We start from the raw sequence: 23,610 nt of genomic DNA on the forward strand, positions 1-23,610 counted from the left end.
TGAAACTAATATTACACTGTATGTTAACTAACCGGAACTTAATTTTTTAAAAGATTTATTTATTTATTTATTTATTTATTTATTTATTTATTTATTTATTTATTTATTTATTTGTCAGAGAGAGGGCGAGAGAGCACGAACAGCGGGGGCAGCAGGCAGAGGGAGAAGCAGGCTCCCCGCTGAGCAAGGAGCCCGATGTGGGACTCGACCCTGGGACCCTAGGATCATGACCTGAGCTGAAGGCAGACACTTAACCGACTGAGCCACCCAGGCGTCCCACTAACTGGAATTTAAATGAACTTTTAAAAATGATACATGGCGTATGTAAAAAATTTTAAGAAAATATTAATAAAGTAAAAATCACCTGAAATCTGTCTACATTGTGATAAATACCATTGGCATTTTATTTATTTTTTAAAAATATTTTATTTATTTAACAGAGAGAGACAGCAAGAGAGGGAACACAAGCAGGGGGAGTGGGAGAGGGAGAAGCAGGCCCCCTGTGGCACAGGGAGCCAAATGCAGGGCTCAATCCCAAGACCCTGGGATCACGACCCAAGCCGAAGGCAGACGCCTAATGACAGAGCCACCCAGGCACCCCACCATTGGCATTTTAAATTTTTATTTAATTATTTATTTATTGAGAGTGAGCAGGAGGGAGAGGGAGAGAGAATCTGAAGCAGACTCTGCGCTCGATTGACGCGGGGCTCAATCCCATGGCTGTGAGATCATGACCTGAGCCAAAACCAAGAGTCAGACACTTAACAGACTGAGCCACCCAGGAGCCCCCCACCTTTGGCATTTTTTGATGATGCTTCCTTCAGGTCATTCTGTGCATATAACCATATAGAGTAGGAATGTCGAATTATACATTAATGGGATCATAATATGCCTATTCCTTTATAACTTGCTTTGTTTTTGTTTCAACAATGTGTGGTGAGCATCTTCCGATCCAGTTATAGATACATAATTTTAAAAGCTTTTAAATGTTAAATTATTAAAGTTATATATGCTCATAATAAAAATGCAAATAACAGGGATGCTTGGATGGCTCAGTTGTTAAGCATCTGCCTTCGGCGAAGGTCATGATCCCAGGGTCCTGGGATCGAGCTCCGCATCAGGCTCCCTGCTCAGTGGGAAGCCTGCTTCTCCCTCTTCTACTCCCCCTGCTTGTGCTTCCTCTCTCGCTGTCTCTCTCTGTCAACTAAATAAATAAATTCTTTTTTAAAAATGCAAATAACAGTGTAAAAGTTAGGAAAAATGAACATTCTTCCCCACCTTCCTAATTCCATTCCCCAGGTAACTACTTTTAACTATTTTGTACATAATCTTCAAGATTTTGCAATATATACATAAGTTTAGTAAGTTGATGATTTTTGACACAAATGGGATCACGTGATGCATGTTGGTCTTCTATGAGTTTTTTTCACTTAACTGTGTCTTTTTTTTTTTTTAAAGATTTTTATTTATTTATTTGACAGAGAGAGAGACACACAGCGAGACAGGGAACACAAGCAGGGGGAGAGGGAGAAGCAGGCTTCCCGCTGAGCAGGGAGCCCGATGCGGGGCTCGATCCCAGGACCCTGAGATCATGACCTGAGCCGAAGGCAGACACTTAACGACTGAGCCACCCAGGCGCCCCAACACTTAACTGTGTCTTGAACATCTTCCCATGTCAGTGCACGTGCACGTGTGTGTGTATACTTAATCCTTTTGACAACTGCAGAATATTTTACTATATAGATGAAACAGTTTGTTTAACCAGTGACCTCTCTTGATGGTTATTTAAATTGTTTCCAATATTTTGATATATAACTGCCTCACTGAGTATTCTTTTATTCTTTTTTTAATTCTTTTTTTAAGCCTAATATAGAGCTTGAACTCACGACCCTGAGATCAAGACCTGAGCTGAGATCAAGAGTCAGATGCTTAACCAACTGAGCCACCCAAGCTCCTCATCACTGAGTATTCTAACAATATATCTTGGTATACTTCTTTCTTTGTTGCTAAAACATAAATTCCTAGAAGCAGATCAAAGGATATGCATGTTTAATTTTATTTGAAATCTTATTATTTTATTTTGTAAACAGTGATATTCAATGACTCAACTATATTTCAATGATATTGAAATACTAGAATCTACTTAAACATGCTCCTGTTTTATGGTGACATTGTTTCTGTTCTTGTGATCACAAATAATACAATAAGCATTTTTGTATGTGAATCATCATCATATCAAACAATATCATTAGGAGAGATTCCTAAAGGAGTAATTACTGAGTCAAAAAATTTGGGTTTCTTTTTTTTTTTTTTTTAAGATTTTATTTATTTATTTGAGAGAGAGAGAATGAGAGACAGAGAGCATGAGAGGGAGGAGGGTCAGGGGGAGAAGCAGACTCCCTGCCGAGCAGGGAGCCCGATGCGGGACTCGATCCCGGGACTCCAGGATCATGACCTGAGCCGAAGGCAGTCGCTTAACCAACTGAGCCACCCAGGCGCCCCAAAATTTGGGTTTCTTATGACTTAATTCATATTGCTAAAAATTGCTTTCCAGAAAGGTATATCAATTTATGTTCTGACCATCAACATACTACTATTAGTAAAATTGAGGATGGACATCTTTTTACACATTTACTGGCTGTTGATTTTTCTTCCGTGAATTGCCTGTTCATTTCTATCTATTTCTCTATTGGGTTGTTTGGCTTTTCTTTGTATTTTTGTAGGAGTCCATGCATCTGCTGGGTAATTCATTGATCCAATAAACAAATATTTGATCACCTGCTATGTGTTAAGTACTATTTTAGGTGCTGGAGGTGAATACGGCAATGAACAAAACAGACCAAAAGTATACTCTAGTCAGGAGGAGGGGTGCAGAAAGTAAACAACTATACGTCAGGTGGGGATAGTGCTATAAAAGCAAGGAAACAAACAAAGCAGGTAAAAAGATGTAGAGTGTAAGAAATGGTATTTTATATGGATGGTCAGGAAAGGTCTCCCCTTCATCAGAAACCTAGAGTATATGAGGAAGTAAGCCATTCAGAGCTTCCTCGGAATGAGAACTTAAGGCAGAGGGCACAGTATGTTCTTCATAAATTCTGGATATTGACTCTTTCCCAGAATATCTCTTACCTTTTGTGGTTGTTCATAGTGTCTTGTACAGAAGTTTTAATATTGTAGAGATCAAACTTGTCAATCTTTTCATATTCATGATTTCTGGGTTTTATGATTAAGAACTTTTCTACCCCCAAATCATAAATATATTTTCAAAGATTCACTTCTATTATTTTTATGCTTTGATTTTTAACAGCTTTCTTGAGGTATAATTCATGTATCATAAAATTTACCCAATTTGAGTATATAATCCAATGATTTTTAGTAAACTTAGAGTTGAATAATCATCACCACTATCCGGTTTTAGAACTATACTTTGATTTTGTTATATACAGCTTTTATTTATTTATTTATTTATTTGAGAGAGAGAGAGGTTGCACAAGTGGGGAGGAGGACAGAGGGAGAGAATCTTCAGACTCCCGGCCAAGTGCTGAGCCCAACTTGAGCCTTGAGCCCATGATCCTGAGATCAATACCTGAGACGATATCAAGAGTCTAGCACTTAACCAACTGAGTCACCCAGGTCCCTCTGTTATATGTAGCTTTTAATATGTCTAAGATTCATTTTAGCTTTTGGTGTGAAGTGAAAGACCTAAACTTTTTTTTTTTTTAAGATTTTATTTATTTATTTGAGCAAGAGAGAGCATGAGTGGAGAGGGAGAGGCAGGCTCCCTGCGAGCAGCGAGCCCGATGGGGCTTGATCCCAGGACTCTGGGATCATGACCTGAGCCGAAGGCAGATGCTTAATGGATTGAGGCACCCAGGTGCCCCTTTCCCCATTGATTTGAGATATCTCCCTTGCCACGTGCTCAACTTGCATGTATCTATGGACCTGTTCCTGGTCTCCCTGTTCCAGGGGTCAAAAGGAGACAGGGTTTTATTTGGTTCGTGGAGTTTTCAAAATTTGGGGATTTCACATGAAAACCCAGATTTTTGGCTTTTCTAGAAAAACCAGAAGATCCAGCAACTATCTGCTGGAGGCCAGTAGGGACCACTCATTTTAGATGGACATTGTTGACACCCCTTTTCCTTTCCTGGGAGGGGTCTTGTAACATAAACAGCAGACGTATATGGGGACTATCCCAGGCAAACTGGGATAATGGTCACCATGCCTGCTGTCCCGACATAATTATTAATAGTGTCTCTTTTCTCTTAAAAGTTTCTGATTTGGGTGATAAATGGTAAGTCACAATCTCCACCATTCCTTATTGCATTACACCCAGCACTTCTCTTTCATTTATGTTACAAGACCCCTTCCAGGAAAGGAAAAGGGGAGGCAAGAAGGCAATCCTGACACAGAGGCTTGCCAAAAGAATGATTACATGGGCTCAGAGTAGAGAGAACATATTATCTGGTGGGGAGAAATTAGGACAAGTTTCCTCTGACAAAGGATATGATGTCATAATCTACCGATCCCTTTCCCTTCCATTATTTCACTTAACTTCACAACAACCCACTTACACAACTTAGCCAGTCTGTTATCATGCATTTTCTTTGTGTATGGATTTGCTGTCTTCTGCTATAACCTGCATTCCAAAACAGGGACCTAGTTAGTCTGTTCTGCTCTCCACTGTATTCATGACCGGTTCAGGGCCTCTAGGAACTAATTACTGGCTGAATAGGGTCCCAGGAACTACTCACTGAATGAAATAAAAGGGAAATTAAGGAGCAGAGAGCCGAGGTGCATCCGCACCGAGTCAAGGGCAGAGAGAGGCAGGCAGGAATCAGGCTAGGAGGCTTGATTCCTGGACTGGAGTCCAGAATTTTTCCTAGCCAATTGGCTGTAACCTCCCAAACAGGCAAGAAATGGGAGAGTGCGCACGCAGGGACTTGTCTTTGACCTCGGGGGACCTCGCCGAAATGCTGGACCGAGGGGTCCCAAAAGCAAGTGGCGCAGGAAATGCCACATCTCAATTTCGCACCTGCCCCCCCACCCCAGAGAGCAAGACTACATATCCCAGTAGGCCCCGCGGGGCGCACGGCCCCTGCCACGCGGCTTGCGCCTCCGCCGTCGGCCCGCTGGGGGCGCTGCGGCGACCCCTCCGCCGCCCCGTAGAAATCTCCGCGGCCCCGGGGCCGCTTGCTTCCTGTTTGTCGGACGAGGAGACATGGCGGCGGCGCCGGCGGCTGCTGGGTCTGGGGCCGGCCGAGGGCGACGGGCAGCGGCAACGGTGGCGGCTTGGGGCGGATGGGGCGGCCGGCCGCGGCCCGGTAACATTCTGCTGCAGCTGCGGCAGGGCCAGCTGACCGGCCGGGGCCTGGTCCGGGCCGTGCAGGTACGAAGCCGGCCCGGAGGGGCGGGGCGGGGCGGACCGGGCGGGAGCTGGCGGGGAGCCGGAGAAGAGGCCTTTCCAGGCCTCCGCAGTACGGGACCGACCCCTCTTAGCTGGCCGCGGGGCCTCCCTGCAGGCTGTCTGTATGCTGTCAGCCGCCGCCGCGGGGCGGTGGGCAGCAGCCGGCTAGAGGCCCCGGTTAGGAGCCGAGCGGGCTTGGGCTGCATCGGGCATCGATGGCGTGTACGAGTCCTGGGCCCAGCTCCTGGATCCTCCCAACCCTGCGCCACGTCTACACATCTGGGGGACCCTGAGCGAGTTTGCTTTAGCTTCTAAGAGCCTCGAGTTTCTCCCCCGTGAATTGGGTGGTGGGTCGTCATTGCAGCCCCCGAACGGTTCCTACGCCTATCATAAATGTCATACTCTCGGAGAGGCCTTTCCTTGACACTACCCCCTACCCCACTTCTAAAGTAGGTCCCCATTGTTATTCAGTCACAGCCCTGAATTCGTTTCGCTCACATTACTTACTTAGTCTGTAATTCCATATTTCTTTGTTGTCTACCCTTCTCCTCGCCTGTATCCCACGTTAGGCTGAGCTCCAAAGGGTGCAGGGACTGTATCTGTTTTGCCAATGTAGAGCGTCATGGTTAAGAGCGAGGACTTTGGAGTCAGGCCTGGATTCAAAGCCTTGCTTGAGCAAGTTACCTTTCGGTGCCTCACTTTTCTCATTTGTAAAATGGAGATGATAATTAGTAACCTGCCTCTTAAGGTGGTGTGAGGATCAATGGAGACAATTGTGTAAAGCGTTAAGTGCGTTTTTGTTGCTTAGTAAGGGTTGAAGGATAATCAGTCAGTTAATGCTGTACTTGGTATCTGGCTTATAATAGGCGCCCAATAGATGATTAGTATTTTTTGAATGAATGAAGGACACTGCTTTGGGGTAAGGCAGGATGAAAAGACCTAGGCTCCTCGCTCCTGCTACCCCCTTTCATTCCCAGAACTTAGGTTGCAAACGCACCTGTAAAGCATTAGCTTAATTTAAAGACAGCTTTTGCATATAGAAACTTTTTGAAGGCTACACAAGAGACTAATACAGTGGTTGGTGGGAGTCAGTGGCATTTGGGTAGATGGGGGAGAGAATGGGAGTGAGATTTTTCACAGTATACTATATATATCTATATATCTATAAACTTGAGCCATTTCAGTATTACTCATATGATTAAAAGGACAGAATAAAGATAAAATCAGGTGGTCTCTGTGTTAGCAGATTACAGATGAAGAACCAGTTCTGGGTGAGCAGTATTTTCCTGAACATCAGATAATCATAGTTGAGCAACTTTTTCCCCCTGCATTCTTCTCTATCTGCCTTAACATCCTGGAAAGACTTGCTCTTTAAACCAAAATGCCTTACCTAGCTGGGTTGTAGGGACAGGCAGAGAGGGAGCTAACTCACCTTCACTGAGCACATACTTCAGATCAAACATTGTGCAAGATATACAGTGTTTTCATTTAATCTTCAGGCTTTTGAATGAGGTGTCAGGACTCCTGCCTCAACATAGATGAGGAAACTGCGGCTCAGAAAATTTAGGTGATCTACTAAACACCCATCTTGCTAACCCTTTACATTCTGAGGGCAGTAGGGAGCCAAAAGTCATTCGGCATAATCAATGAGGCAATTTAGGACACTTAAATTGTTTCCAGTGCTGGATGACTTGGAATGGGAGGAGATTGGAGAAGTTCACCAGATAGAAGGGTGCTAGAATATTCTTGAGCCTGGTTCAGGGTGATTATTGTGGTAATCAGGAGTTATATGCAGGTGTGGAAGCTCTTTCAGAGGTTGAGATGGAGAGATCTTCCTAAAGCTCTGGTGAGGGTAGAGTGGGGAATTTCATCTTTCAAATGTATCCTTTCTTGGTAACTTTCCTTGATCTTTTCCTTGCCTCACACACCCCCTTTCCCTACATTAGAGGTAAATTCTTTTCTCACAGGCATTTCCATAGCACAGTAAGCATGTCTATTATGGCATGTGGTATACTGGGAAAGACCAGATTGAAAAAAATTTTAAGTTGTGGTGAACACGTGACATGAAGTTTCCCATCTTACCCATTTTTAAGTGTACAATTCAGCAGTGTTACGTGTGTTCACATTGTTGTGAATCAGAGCTCCAGGATTTTTTCATCTTGCCAGTTTGAGACTCTATACCCATTAAACAACTTCCCTCCCACCTCCTTTCCCCCAGCCACAGACAGCTACCATTCTACTTTTTGTTTCTATGAATTTGACTACTTTCGATACTTCATAGAAGTGGAATCAAAGAGTATTTGTCTTTTTGTGATTGGCTAATTCCAATTAGCTTAAAGTCCTCAAAGTTCATCCATGTGGTAGCATGTAACAGGATTTCCTTGGAGAAGACTGTATTTTGAAGGAAGGTGGACCTAGATTGAACCCTAGTTCTCTCACTTACTAGTTGAGTGACCTAGGTTATGTTATTTAAACTTCCTGAAGCTCTGTTTCCTTATTTCTAAAATGGCAATAATAATATCTGTCTTACAGGGCTGTTTGGAGGATTAGGTGACATCATATGTCTAAAAAGCTTGGCCAGTGTGAGGCAGTAGTAGATGTTCAGTAAATAGTTGCCATCAGCTTGTAGCTGTTAGACTGGGCTTCGTAAGGGACTAAGGGACTTTGTCTTCTTAAGGGACTTTGTGTCTGCAGAGCCTATAAACAGTGTCAGGCCCTTGATAGCCAGGACTCAGAAAATTGTTTGAATTGGAATACTGTTGGTGAGGGCTCATTCTTCCTCCTCCTCAATCCTGTCTCTACTCCTAAACAGTCTCGTGGCTTTAAAGAGTTCTAGAGTCATATATCCTAGGTTTGAATCCCAGCTCTGGTACATACTTGCTGTCTGTGTTCGGGCAAGTTACTTAATCTCTTTATGCCTCAGTTTCTTCATTTGTAAAATAGGGCTAATCATGAGACCTATCCTGTAAGGTTGTGGTAATGATCAAGAGAGTTTATACATATAAAGCACTTAAAATGGTGTTTTAAAATGTAGTAAGCATGCTGTAAAGTTTAGCGAGTATTGTTTAACAAATTCCCTATATTCTGATTTATCCTAAATCTATATTTCCATCCAGATTTCTCCCATTAGCTCCAGATGGTTATATCCAAATATCTTCTCAACACCTCCACTTCGATGTCTAGTGGACATCCCAAACTTAATATGTCAAATAAAATTCCTGATTCCCTGCACTCTAACCAAACCTGATCATCCCCAACTCTTCCCCATTTCCCTAAATGGGATTTAAGAGAAGTCTGGGAGAAGACTCCAGACCACATGATTTAGAACGGGCCTGTGCTACGTGGGTTTTAGTGTATTTTCTTTTCTTTTCTCCCATTTAATTTGTCCTCTTCAAGGTAATAAAGTAATGCTGGTGTAATGCTTTAGTGTTTACAGAGCTTATGTATGTTTATCAGCACGTTTGATCCTTACAGCAAATTAGATCTTACAGATCCCTTGCTTAAAGCCCTCCAGTGGCATCCCACTGCAGTTAGAATCAAATCCATATTCCTTAGAGTTGGGTGCACAAGACCTGCATGATCAGTAGGAGTTGAGGGAAAGGGGTAGACTAGGCAAACCCTAGGCTCAAAGCAGAGTAACTCAAACAGGTCATGACCCACCACCCCTAGAGCTAATCCTTCGGTTTGGCAGTCTGGTGGCAAACTAGGTTATGGCATCCTCATTCTCTTTCCCAAATGCTAATCATTGCTTCCTTCATGATTACTGGCATATCTAATTTCTACCTGAATGTTACTTACTTCATACTTTTTCTTGAGATTGACCCCTCCTTTTTTTTCCTTTTTTGTTAATTTCAATAAGCACAACTTGGTTTAGCCTCATCCTAAGCATTAGTATTTGTGACACCTAGGGGTTTAAGTCAAATACAGCCTTCCCTTGCCTGTCAAGGGTAATTTGGTATTGAAAAACCCCAGGGTAGGATAAATTCTCATAAATTAAAAATAGAAATACTATTCATTTTAACAGGAAGTTTTTGTACTTACAAACTATAAAATTCACTCCTAATTATATTAAAACAAAACAAATCCCATTAAAGTGGACGCAAGTATTCCTTGGTTAACATTTATAATCAGAATAACCTAACAAAGTAGTTAGGTTATTCATCTTCATGAATTATTATTTTTTTTTTTTAAAAGATTTTATTTGACAGAGAGAGAGAGACAGCGAGAGAGGGAACACAAGCAGGGGGAGTGGGAGAGGGAGAAGCAGGCTTCCCACAGAGCAGGGAGCCCGATGTGGGGCTCGATCCCAGGACCCTGGGATCATGACCTGAGCTGAAGGCAGATGCTTAACGACTGAGCCACCCAGGTGCCCCCTTCATGAATTATTTTTAAAGACAGCTATTTACTTGCATTTAATATGATATTGTAAGACATAAGGTATCTTACACTTAGGACTAGGGCACCTCAGTCGGTTAAGATCTGTCTTCGGCTCAGGTCATGATCCCAGGGTCCTGGGATCAAGTCCCACATTGGGCTCCTTGCTCAGCGGGGAGCCTGCTTCTCCCTCTGCTCCCTGCCCCTTGCGTGCTGTCTCTCTCTCAAAAATAAATAAATTAAAAAAAAGGTATCTTACACTTAGGACTAAACAAATAAGATATACATATATGTTTATGAAATTCAGCCTTTGTTTAAAAAGAATGCAGTAAAGAGAAAATAAGTCAATGAAAACTAAGTGTCTGGAAATGTCACATCCACTGAACAGTTGACAGCTTAGGCAGCATGATGTAAGAGATTATCACTGCTATAAACTGTCAAACCACAAGTACTCCAAGAGAAGAAACCCATACAACACCTGCCAGTAATTTAGCTTTGAAGATGACTGGATTGGTGGCTCTTTCATCACAGTACTCAGCTGTTCACAAGGAAAACAAAATCCAAATGATCATTTTTAAACGGGAGTAAAAGCCTTGTAAGACAATGTAAACGTGGTAAAAGAAATTCCTTGTGTAGTTGAATATTTGGAATACGATAGGAAAGCTCTCTGGGTATGGTGAGCCTTGTAATTAAAAATGGCTGTGCCCTGCCCCACTTTTTACCCCTCAATTCTACCCTCCCCACACAGCCACTGTCCATACTGTAGCTGTTTGTTTTGCAGGGGAAGGGTCCTGCAGGAAACAGGGTAGCCAGTATTTCTAAGTAACATGCTTTTAAGGCTATTTCTTGACTTTTCAATTTTAGACATTATCAGTTTTCTTCCCTTGTAAACTAGGATTTAATTCACAACACCCTATGCCACATATTTCTTTTTCATTCTCCTAATATAATTATATCACAATTTGGGCTGTTGGTGTTAAGTATATGATGATGATCATGATGATATCATTGTTTGCAGTAGAGCCATATAGTATACAACAGTATATGCTTTGTATATTTTTTTGTTTCCCTTTGAGTTAAAAGCCACTGTCTCCCCCACCCCCCATTTTTTGAATTGAGATACAAATATAGTAGAATTCACCCTATTTAGTGTATAGAGGCATACTCTGTTTTGTTGTGCTTTGTCTATTGTGCTTCATGGATACTGCATTTTTACAAAATTGAAGGTTTGTGACAACCTTGCATCAAACAAGTCTATTGGTGCCATTCTCCAACACCATTTGTTTACTTGGTATCTCTGTCACACTTTGGTAATGTTCACAGTATTTCAAACTTTCATTATTATTATACTGTAGTGATCTGTGATCAGTGATTAAGACTTGCTAAAAGATCAGATGATAGCATTTTTTAGCAATAAAGTATTCTTTAATGAAGACATGTACATTTTTTTAGACATAATGCTATCTCACACTTAATTGACTACAGTGTAATGTAAACATAACTTTTATATGCACTGGAAAACCAAAGAAGTCATTTGACTAACTTTATTACAGTGGTCTGGAACCGAACCCACAATGTCTCCGAGGTGTGCCTGTTAGTTCTAGGAGTTTTAACAAATGCAGTTGTGTGACCACCACTATAGTTAGGATATAGAAAATGCCCTTGTAGTAGTTAACCCCTTCCCTACCCCCATCCTCTAGCAACTGCTCATCTGTTTACTGTCCTAGTCCTGTGCCCTTTTACAGACTGTCATTGCAATGGAACTGTACCATATGTAGCCTTTGAGTCTGGCTTCTTTCACTAGAATAATCTCATTTAAAATTTTTTTTTTTATTTGCTTTGCTTTTTGTGTGCTTATAATTTAGTCCCAGTTTTTTTTTTTTTTTTTTTTAAAGATTTTATTTATTTATTCATGAGAGACAGAGACAGAGAGAGAGAGGCAGAGGGAGAAGCAGGCTCCCAAGGAGCAGGAAGCCCGATGCAGGACTCGATCCCAGGACCCTGAGATCATGACCTGAGCCGAAGGCAGACGCTTAACCATCTGAGCCACCCAGGCGCCCTAGTCCCAGTTCTAAAACTTTCTTTTTTAAAAAGAAATCCTTCTTGGAATTCTCCATCTTCCTCCCAATTTGAATTAGGTCCTTGCTAGGACAGTTATATATCTGAATTCTTGGGATTTCCTTTCACCAAATTCAAAGTGTTTTATTTACTTTTTTTATGTTTTAGATCCTTTGTTTCAAGAATCCTGTCTTTCTTGGGGGAGTGCATTCTCTAGTAGCCTCCTAAGAAAGAGTACATGAGAAGTGGCTTTTTTTTTTTTTAAGTTTGCATGTTTGAAAATGTCTTTTATTCTTGTATATTAAGTTTAGCTGGGTATAAAATTCTTAAGTTGGAGGTTATTTTTCCCTAAATTTTTAATGCTGTTAATTCCATTGTCTTTAAGCATTTGGTGTAACTGTTGAGAGGTTCTGTTCTGATTCCCATTCCTTAGTATATGACCTATTTTCCCACCCCTCACCCCCTGAAAGCTTTTAGGATCATCTCTCTCTCTCTGGCATTCTGAAATTTAATTATGGTGAGTCTTTCTTTTTATTCATTGTGCTGGACATTTTGTGTAGATATACATTAAAATGTGTAACAACTAAAAAATATGTAACAACTATGAAAAAGTCATGTCTATCACCTGACATTAATTTCCTCTGTAAAATACACTGAATGTTCTCTTAGGGTCCTCCTAATTTTATTTTTTAATTAAAAAAAATTTTTTTAGGGTCCTTCTATTTTTAAAAGCCATTTTCTCTCCTACCATCAACTATGTAGCAGCCAACCAGATCACCTCTGTACCTCTAGTCTGCAGCTCTACTTTTCCTCCTCTCCAAATGTAATTACTAGCCTGACTTCTAACATTGTATTTAGGTGTACTAGTTTTTATGCTTTACATAAATAGAATTAAGCAGTATGTACTGAATCTGCTTTCTTTCAATATTTGTTAGATTCATTCATGATAATGGTGAAGCTGTAGTTCATTAATTTTTATCGCTGTGTAGTATTCTATTAACAAACCACAATTCATTCTACCTTTGATGAGTATCTGAGATTTTTCCAGTTTGGGGCTTTTATGGGTACCACTTATATGAGTATTCTTGTACGTGTCTCCTGATGCATATATGCACAATTTCTTTTGGGTATATACTTAGAAGTAGAATTGCTGGGTTATAGGATATGCATAGGTTCAGCACCGATAGCTGTTATCGAACACTTTCCCAAGTGGCTGTACTAGTTTATAGTCTCACCAGCAATGTATGAGAGTTCCTGTTGTTTCATGTTCTCACTAACCCATGCATGGTGTTGCCAGTCTTTTTAAATTTGGCCATTCTAGTGTTTGTGTATTGGTATCTCATTATGGTTTTGGTCTGTGTTTCCCTGATGACTAATGAAGTTAAGCACCTTTTCAGAAGTCTGTTGGCCATTTGTGAACATCATCTTTTGTGGATGGTCTGTTTAGATCTTTTGCATATTTTTCTCTATTGGGTTTTTTTTTTTTTTCCTTGATTTGAAGTTCTTTTCATTTTCTGGATATGAGCCTTTATAATGATGTTTTATAAATATTTCTCTCATTTGGTGGCTTCCCTTTTTAGTCTCTGAAAAGATCTTTCGGTGAACACAAGTGCTTAATTTTAATATAGCTCATTGTATCACTATTTTCCTTTATGGTTAGCACTTTTTAGATTCAATTTAAGAAATCTTTCCCTACCCTAAGGATCATGAAGAAATTCTGTTTATTTTCTAGAAGCTTTATTGTTTTGCCTTTTACATTTAAATATATGTTACATTTGGAATTTATTGTTGGATGTGGTGTAAGCTTGTCCATAAAGATAATCCAGTTGACCCCACATTATTTATTGAAAAGTTGCTTTTTCCACCAGTGCGCTGTGGTATCTGTTTTCATGTCAGTTTCCTGTCTATTTTTTTCCACTGGTCTGTTTATCCTTGTGCTGATATCACTTTGTCTTATTTTCTGTAACTTTATATGTGTTGATTTTGGCTATAGTGTATTGAATAGGAGTGGCTTCTCCTGCTTAGTTATCTTCAAGAGTTCCTTGGCTCTTCTTAGCCCTTTGCCATTTGCATATACATTTTAGAATGAATTTGTACATTTTTACAACAAAATTTTGTTTGGGATTGCATTCAATCTATTGAGTACAATACAGTCATTCTCTCCCTTCCCCTTCCCTTTCCTCCCCTCCTCCTCTCTTACTCCCTCTTTAACTGTAGGTGTAATATAAAAACAAGATTGATTTTATGTCATTCTTGTATTTACATGGCCCTTATATTTTAATACTTTACCTTTAGATTCTTTTGGATTGTATATGTGTACAGTCATTTGCAAATATCATATCTACAAATGAAGGTTTTATCCTTTCCAATCTTACATTTTTTCTATTTCTTCCCTAACTGTGCTGCCTGAGTTGAAGTGGCATGTTCCTGATCTAAGAGGGGAAGCCTTAAACATTTCACCACTAAGTATGATGTTTGCTCAAGGTTTTCTGCAGATACCATTATTTGTTCACTTCTTTTTTCAGTTTATGATGTTGCATTTTACAAAATGCTTTTTCTGCATCAATTGAGATGTTCATATAATTGTTCTTTATGTTTTCAGTGTGATGAATTACCTGTTTTTCCTTTGTTTTTTAGAGGTCATATCTAAGAAATCATTGTTAATCTAAGTTTATGAAATCTATGTCTATGTTTTCCTCTAAAAGTTTTATAGTTTTAGCTCTTACATTTAGGTCTTTGATCCATTTTGAGTTAATTTCTGTATATGCTATGTATAAAGGAGTCCATCTTCATTCTTTTGCTTATGGATACCGGTTGTCCCAGCAACAGTTGTTGAAAAGACTTTTTTTTTCCTCATTGAATTGTGTTGACACTGTTGTCAAAAATCAGTTGACCATAGGGCGCCTGGGTGGCTCAGTTGGTTAAGCGACTGCCTTCGGCTCAGGTCATGATCCTGGAGTCCCGGGATCGAGTCCCGCATCGGGCTCCCTGCTCGGCAGGGAGTCTCCTTCTCCCTCTGACCCTCCTCCCTCTCATGCTCTCTGTCTCTCACTCTCTCTCTCTCAAATAAATAAATAAAATCTTAAAAAAAAAAAAAAAATTAAAAAAAAAAATCAGTTGACCATAAATGTGGGGATTTAATTTTGGAATCTCAGTACTATTCCATTGATCTAGTTTAACCTTATGCTAAAGTCTTGATTATTATAAGCTTGTAATAAACTTGGAAATCAGAAAGTGTGATTCTTCCAACTTTGTACTCTTTTTTCAAAATTATTTTGGCCATCCTGGGTCCCTTGCATTTCCATATGAATTTTAATATCAGGTTGTCAATTTCTTTAATGAAGCCACCTGGGATTGTGGTAGAAACTGCATTGAATCAATATAGGAAGTATTGCCATTTTAGCAATATTAAGCCTTCCAATCTATGAACATGGATACCTTTCCATTTATTTAGACTTCCTTTAATTTCTTTCAATGATTTTTTGTAGTTTCATTTTATAAGTTTTGTATTCCTTCTGTTAAATTTATTCCTAAGTGTTTTATTATTTTTGGTTTCATTATAAATGGGACAGTTTTCTTAATTTCATTTTTGGATTGTCTATTGTAAGTGTGTAGAAATTTAGCTAATTTTTTTGTATATCGATTTTTATCCTACAACGTTGCTGAACTCATTTATTAGCTCTAATAGTTTTATATGTGGGTTCCATAATGTATTCTATATATAAGATCATAGGATGGCAAATATAGTTTTACTTTTCCATCCAGTTTTCCATCTGGATGCCTTTATTTCTTTTTCTTACCTAATTGCTCTGGCCTGAATCACTAGTACAATGTTAAATAGAAGTGGTGAGGATCAACATCCTTTCTTTTTCCTGATCTTAGTGGGAAAGCATTCAGGCTTTCACTGTTAATTATGATGATAGATGTGGGTTTTTGGTAAATACCCTTTATCAGGTTGATTAGATTGATTAATTTTCATATGTTGAACCAACCTTGCATTCCTGGAATATACCTTGCTTGGTCATGGTGTATGATCCTTTTTGCATGTTGCTGGATTTGGTTTGCTAGTGTTTTGCTGGGGATTTTTGTGTCTTTATCCATCAGAGATATTGGTCTGTAGTTTTCTTGTGACATCTTTATCAGATTTTGGTATCAGGGTAGCAGAATGAGTTGGGAAGTGTTCCCTTTTCTGTTTTATGGAAGAATCTGTGAAGAATTTTTAGTTTCTCTTTAAATGTTTTGTAGAATTTACCAGTGAAGCATCTAGACTTGGGCTTTTCTTTGTAGGTAGTTTTCTTTCCTTTTTTCTTATTAAATCACTGATTTAACTCTTCTTGAGTCAGTTTCAGTTTTTTCGTGTCTTTCTAGGAGTTTATTCATTTCATCTAGGTTATATAATTTGTTGGCATATAATTGTTACTATTTCTTTATAAACCTTTTTATTTCTATATGTTTGGTAGTAATGTCCCCTCTTTCATTCCCGAATTCAGTTATTTGAGTCAGTGTTAAGTTGGTCATTATAACTACAGTTTTAATTTTGTTGATCTTTTCAAAGAACCAACTTTTGATTTTGTTTGATTTTTCTTGACTATTTTTCTGTTCTCCATATCATTTATTTTTGTAGTAGTATTTATTTCCTTGTATTTGTTTGGGGTTTGGTTTATTCTTTTCTAGTTTCTCATGGTGGAAGTTTAGATAATTTATCTGAGATATCTTTCCTTTTTAATATAAATGTTTATACTTGTAAATTTGTAAACACTACTTTTGCTGAGTCCCATAAAACCATGTTTGTTTTCTTTTTTTTTTAAATGTCAAGCTCTTTATTTTTTTTAAAATTTTTTAACTTTTTTTTTTTAAGATTTTATTTATTTATTCATGAGAGACACGAGAGAGAGAGAAGCAGAGGGAGAAGCAGGCTTCCCGCTAAGCAGGGAGCCCGATGCGGGACTCGATCCCAGAACCCTGGGATCATGACCTGAGCCGAAGGCAGACGCTTAACCATCTGAGCCACCCAGGCGCCCGTTTTTTGTTTTTTGTTTTTTTTTTTAAAGATTTTATTTATTTGACAGAGACACAGCGAGAGAGGGAACACAAGCAGGAGGATTGGGGTGGGAGAAGCAGTCTTCCTGCCGAGCAGGGAGCCTGTTGTGGGGCTCTGTCCCAGGACCCTGGGATCATAACCTGAGCCGAAGGCAGATGCTTAATGAATGACTGAGTCACCCAGGCGCCCCCCCATGTTTTCTTTTTTTCCTTTCAAAGAAAGGAAAGATGGTTTCCCATTGTGTTTGGACTTGCCTTGATTTGAACTAGCTTGAATGATACGAAATTGCTGATATTCAGTCTTTTTTTTTTTTTTTTTACCTACAGAAATGGTAGTACCCTTGGTTGTCCCAAATAGATTACTCTCACAAACATTTCATTACCTCTCTATTAACTTCTGTATTATCTTATTTTTACAATCTGAGAAAACAAGCTCAGGAAGGATAATGGGATTTGTCCAAAATCATAGGACTAATATGCGTCAGGATAGACTAAGACGTTATTGAAGACCTGCATGTCCTGTAATAACAGTCATAAGGTGCTTTTGATCTGATCGAGGGACAAGTGTATATGAAAATAATTCACATCCGGCCCCTGGTTAATGATATGTCCTAAGAGTGTTAGTGGAACTGTGCCATAAATTGATTAATGAACCTGTCATTAGACTAGGTTCCTTCAAACATTTACTGAGTCTCTGTTCTGTGCCTGGCATTCTTAGAGAGAGAGAAGGTGGGCACGATAAATGCAACTGGTACCTACTCTGAAGGAGCTTGTGATGTACAGAAGGAGGGGGACAAGTGAATCAGTAATTATGATGCAGAAGAAAAGTGTTAGGTAAGGCCTCAGAGGAGGGTCACTTATTCGCTTAGAAAGGAGAGAGGGGAGGGGTGCCTGGATGGCTCAGTTGGTTGAGCATCCAACTCAGGCCCTGATCTCAGGGCTGAGGTCATGACCTCAGGGTCGCGGGATTGAGCCCTGCATTGAGCCCCGTGTCGGGCTCCATGTCAGGCTCCATGTCGAGCTTCATGCTCAGTGTGGAGTCTGCTTGAGATGCTTTCCTCCCTTCTTCCCCTCTGCTCCTAGTGTGCGTGTGTGCATGTGCGCTCTCTCTCTCTCTCAAATAAAAAAATAAAATCTTTTAAAAGGAAAAAAAGAGAGAGGGGAAGACCCAGCAAGGAACATTTCTGGTTATTTGGCTTACACTTCAGAGAAGGAGAAAGAGCTTTCCAGGTAAAGACAGGGAGAGGACATTTTAGGCAAGGAAGAACGTGTGCAGAGAGTCATAGAGAACATGTGCATTTGGAGCTTGGAGCGTGCACTGGGAAAGAGATGAAGCTAGAGAGGAGGGTAGGTGATACATAGGCTGCTGTGTCACAAGGGAAGGAGTTGGACTTTTCGCTTGTAGGCTGTTGAGGAGCTTTTGAAGGTTTCTAGAAAGAGACCTTTGAATTATTTGTGCTGGGTGTGTTTAGGAGGCAGCTGCTTTCCTTTGCCATGCATGCTAGTAGTTCATTCCTCACCAGTAAAATGTTCCTTTTTCTTTTTTTCTTTCGACTCACAGTTCACGGAGACGTTTTTGGCAGAGAGGGACAAACAGTCCAAATGGAGTGGCATTCCTCAGCTGCTCCTGAAGCTGTATGCAACCAGCCACCTCCACAGTGACTTCATTGAGTGCCAAAACATCCTCAAGGTAACTCTTAGGGGCTTTGGAAGGGTTGCGTTCAAAGCCTCGGTGACACAGATGTCTGTTTTTTTCTCCTTCAGTTTACTTTTTAAAATAGCCTGTTTTTAATGTGTAAGCTGTAGAAAATTTGGGAAATTCAAAAAAAAGTACAAAGAAGAAAATAAAAATGAACTATAATCCCACCACCCAGAGATAATCACCATTAAGTTCCCTCTGTCTATCCTTCTGGGCTTTTTTTCACACTTGTTTTGTGGCAGTGCTTGCTTAATTTGGGAGGCCAACACTATGTCCTGGGATTGGGATGACATTCTTTTTGAGCAGGATTTTTAAAACTCCCATATTGCTAAAGGTTCAAGGAAGTAGCCTTGTGGTTGTTGATCCATTATGACCAACATAAGAAGATGAAGGACCTGGGGTTGATGGTTGGGAGAGGGATGGAAGAGTGCAGAGAGATGCTAAGGCACTTGTTCTCAAACTTGAGTGTGTATCAGAATCACCTGGAAGGCTTGGTAAAATAGAGTGCTGGGCCCCACGCATCTGCCCAGAGTTTCTGGTTCAGTAGGTCTGGGGTTACCGTATCTAAACTTTAGCTTGGGGGGGGGTGGGTCCAAATTTGAATTTAGATCACCAGTACTAGCTGCAGTTAAAACTCATGCAAGTTATGGTTGATCATAATGAAACTTGATATAATGTTCTTCATAGGTAAAGTTTTGATTATTATATCACGTAAGTCATTCTCAAATACAGTAGGCAGCAAATAAGTTTTACCTTTAAGAAGAGATGTTTTGTCTGTACAACTTTTCTATAAATTGAAAATCATTTCTAAATAAAAGTTTATTTAATTAAAAAAAGGTGTTTTGTATTCTTAGTATTATAGTTTGGGATAGAAATAATTATAGTCTTTTACACTTGTTTGAAAACTCTTTGCAAGGAATTATACATTATTACACTTGATTCCTGCAAAATCTGAGATACAGGGTAGAAGGAAAGAGAAATTTAACATTTGTGAGTACTTGCTGTGTGATCACTATCTCTTTATTCATCGAACACATGCTTCTTTGAAGCCTGTGTACCAGGCGTATTTAATTCTTATGGTAACTCTGTGACATGGTGGTATACTTACTTGTTTTAGTCCAGAATAAGTTTGATTGCAAGTGACAGTAACCCACTCAGACTAGCAAGAAAGATCCTTTATCGTCTCACATAACTGGAGAACACAGGTGTGAATTCAGGGGGCTGAACAGGGTTAAGCTATCCATTTCTTATCTTGACATCTGTGTTTGGTCTAATGTTCCTCCACGTGATCACAGCTCTAGGGTGACATTTCTATAACTTGGGCCAGCCACCGAGGTGAGGGGGCTGAGAGACTATTGATGAGGCCTGATCACCTGCTCCTGGGGCTAGCACTGAGGTGCTTGGTGGCAGCTGCAGCAGAACTCTGGAAAGTGGTGAGGGGCCTTTTCCCCAAGGAAATGGGGTTTTTACTTGAAGAAGAGAAAAAGAGATAGTGGGCAGGCAAACCCAGATGTCTTCTACAATTCCCTTTTTCAGTTGAAAGAACAGCCTCAGCAATAAGCCACCCAAAGCCTGTGGCTATCACATGATGAGCCCAGATTTGTCGTCCTTCTAAGACCAGCTTCCACTGTACCATGTTGCCAGCAAGAATTACCGCCTAGTTTTATAGTTGAGAAAAATGAGACCCAGAGAAAGTGGTTCAGTCTTTAGTAAGTGGTTCAGTCACTGATTACGTGAGCCTGGGCAACTTTGTGATTTTGCTTTTCATATATAAAATGGGTAAAACTATACTTATTTCATTGAATTATTTTAAGGATTAGATGGGCTAAAGTATCAAAGTCTGGTGCCCAACATAACAGGTTGTCTGTAAGAGTTCTGCTTTTTCTTGGTGTGTGGTACCTGGACCAGCAATATCAGCAGCACTTGGGAGGTTGTTATAAATGCACATCCTCAGGCCCCACCCCAGGCCTCTTGAATCAGAAACTCTGCAGGTGGGACTCAGCCGAATGGGTTTTAACAAGTCCTTCAAGTGATTCTGATGTTCACCGCTGTGTGAGAACTGCTGCTCCAGCCCATCGTGTTCCATCTTCCCTCAAGATCCCTGAAGAGAGCATAAGAGTAGGGTCCTGGATTCTTCCCACACTATCTCCTGTTTCACCCCAAATAGTTACTTTTTCTTCCATAAGTGCAAACTCTGGAGCTAGACTTCCTAGATTTAAATCCTGGCTCTGTCACTTACCAGCTGTGTGACCTTGACAACTTCTTTGTATCTCATTTTGCTTATCTATAAAATTGGGATAATAAATTACTGTTATCTTGTAGGTTTGTGAGGATTAAAAAGGGTCATGCATGAAGTACTTAGAACCATATCTGGTACGTAATAAGCATTAGATAATTGAGCTATTGTTACTATTCAAATTTTGATCATCATATTAGCTTTTCTGTAAGATTATTATTTTTTTCTATTGTTGTTCATTGGGGGCTATCTTTGGGCTCATGGGCATTCAGATTGTGACGAAAATGCAAACTGATGTTTTGGTGTGTGGTTCTTCTTGGATACTAAAACTGAAAGTCTCTGTATACTTTTTTTAAATTAGGAAATTTCTCCTCTTCTCTCCATGGAGGCTATGGCATTTGTTACTGAAGAGAGGAAACTTACCCAAGAAACCACTTATCCAAATACTTATATTTTTGACCTGTTTGGAGGTGTTGATGTAAGTAGTTGTTCATTATTACTACTGCTTAATGGCTTGAGTATTTAACTCTTGAAATGGGAGAAATGAGACATTTCAGAATTTATAGCAAACAGTTCAGAATTTTAATCTCAGAAGCTCAGGGGCACTCACCTGTGTTGAACACCATAGCTTTTACATGAGAAGAATTGATTTATTTGAGTTGATAATATATCCACCTTTTTCTTTTTTTAAGGCACAAAGTGAAAGGTGTTGTCTCCTATCCCCCATCCCTTCCTCAGAGGCAGCTGTGATTTCTAGTTTTTCTGTGTCCCTCCAGAGATGTTCTGTGGTAATGTGTGTGTGTGTGTGTATGTTTGTGTGTGTGTATGTAAATAACCCCCACTGTTCTCACGTTAGATTTATTTTCTCCCCACATAGAGGTGGCATACCCCATATACAGATACTGCTCTGTACCTTGCTTTTTCCATGTAATTCTCTAGCTTGGGGATAGATGCAGTATATGTAAATCTGCCTCATTATTTTAAATAGCTATATAGTATTCCCTGGTATAATTATACCGTAATTTATTTACCCAGGCCCCAATTTATGGGCATTTAGAGTTTTCTCACACCTTTCCTTTTACAGCAGGGTTGCAGTAAAGGTTTTTGTACATGGGAGTATATACCTATGGGATCAAAACATGTGTGCTTTATTGTTTATAAACTCATTAATTATATACCTAAGAGGTTTTATCAGCTTATATCCCCAGTAACAAAGTATAAGAGTGTCTGTTGATCCACACCATCACCAACACAGTGTATATATGTGGGTTTTTATGGACTGTGTTATTGAAGTCTTGCTTATAGAAAAGTACACCAGTAACTTCCAGAAACAAAAGAACTTCACCTTTGTCACTGCCACCCAAATCATGAAATGGAACATTACCAGCCCCCAGTAGCCTTCTTTACCAAATGGTACATTTTAAGTAAGTTTTAAATATTTATTAAGTAGATATGAGAAAAATGGTATTTCTTCAGTTTCTTAAAAAGTTTTATTGAGATATAGTTCACATACCATACAATTCACCCATTAAAGTATACAATTCAGTGGTTTTTGGTAAATTCATAGATACGTGCAACCATCACCACAGTCAATTTTAGGATATTTTTATCACCCCAGGAAAAACTCCATATGTTTTAGCTATCACTCCCCTACACACCCCTATCATAGGCAACTTTTACTCTATTTTCCATCTCTATAGATAAGCCTATTCTGGACATTTCATCTGAATGGAATCATGTAATATGTGGTCTTCTGTTACTGACTTCTTTTACTTAGCTTAATGTTTTTACTTAGCTTAATGTTTTCAAGTTCATCCATGTTGTAGCCTGTTATCAGTACTTTATTCCTTTTTATGGCTGAAGAATATCCATGGATATACCACATTTTGTATATCTGTCAGCTGATGGACTTTTGGGCTTCTACCTTTTAGCTGTTAAGAATAATGCTGTTTTGGGGCTCCTGGGTGGCTCAGTCGGTCAGCCTTCGGCTCGGGTAGTGATCCCAGGGTCCTGGGATCGAGCCCCACATCATGCTCCCTGCTCAGTGGGGGGCCTGCTTCTCCCTCTGCCTGCAGCTCCCCGTGCTTGTGCTCTCTCTCTCTCTCTGTCAGATAAATAAATAAAATCTTAAAAAAAAAAAAAAAGAAGAATGCTGCTCTTAACATTTGTGTCCCACTTGCCGTGTGGACGTATGTTTTTATTAATTTTGGGTGTATACCTGGAAGTGGATTTGCTGGTAACTCTTAACGTTTAATCTTTTGAGGACCCTTTAGACTGTTTTCCAAAGCAGCTGCACCATTTTACATGCCCACCTATGGTGCATGCAGGCGCTTATTTTTCCACATCCTTGTCAACATCTGTTGTTATCTGTGTTTTTGGTTATAGCCATCCTCCTGGGTGTGAAGTGGTATCTCACTGTCCTTTTGATGTGTATTGTCTTATGGCTAATGGTGTTGAGCATCTTTTTATGTGCTTATAGGTCATCTGTATGTCTTCCTTGGAAAATACCTCCTTTTCATATTTTTTTTAGAAAGATTTATTTATTTTAGAAGAGCGCTCATACCTCGTGGTAGGGGAGGGGCAGAGAGACTCTTCAAGCCGACTCCCTGCTGAGTACAGAGCCTGACAGGAGCTTGATTTCACAACCCTGAGATCACGACCTGAGCCAAAATCAAGAGTTGGCCTCTTAACTGAATGAGCCACCTAGGCACCCCTCCCTTTCCCGTTTTTTAATTGGGTTGTCTTATTATGCATTCTAAGAGTACTTTATATATTCTCTTCATAGTTTTTAAAATTTGC

General features: G+C 39.8%; 1 protein-coding gene across 2 annotated transcripts in view; it reads left to right on the forward strand.

The window, feature by feature from the left end:
- The first annotated feature begins 5,189 nt into the window (after positions 1 to 5,189).
- The window catches only part of TRPC4AP (transient receptor potential cation channel subfamily C member 4 associated protein), a 66,242-nt gene continuing 47,821 nt past the window's right edge, over positions 5,190 to 23,610 (forward strand). For both annotated transcript variants that reach the window (XM_081832927.1, XM_081832928.1), the window contains exons 1-3: positions 5,190 to 5,386; positions 18,438 to 18,566; positions 21,173 to 21,289. In XM_081832927.1, the coding sequence (XP_081689053.1) occupies positions 5,219 to 5,386; positions 18,438 to 18,566; positions 21,173 to 21,289 (414 nt within the window). In that variant the 5' untranslated portion in view covers positions 5,190 to 5,218. The remainder of the gene's footprint in view (positions 5,387 to 18,437; positions 18,567 to 21,172; positions 21,290 to 23,610) is intronic.

Source organism: Leptonychotes weddellii, chromosome 10, assembly GCF_054177405.1.
Source record: "Leptonychotes weddellii isolate Sample4059 chromosome 10, ASM5417740v2, whole genome shotgun sequence".
NCBI classification, from domain to species: Eukaryota; Metazoa; Chordata; class Mammalia; order Carnivora; family Phocidae; genus Leptonychotes; species Leptonychotes weddellii.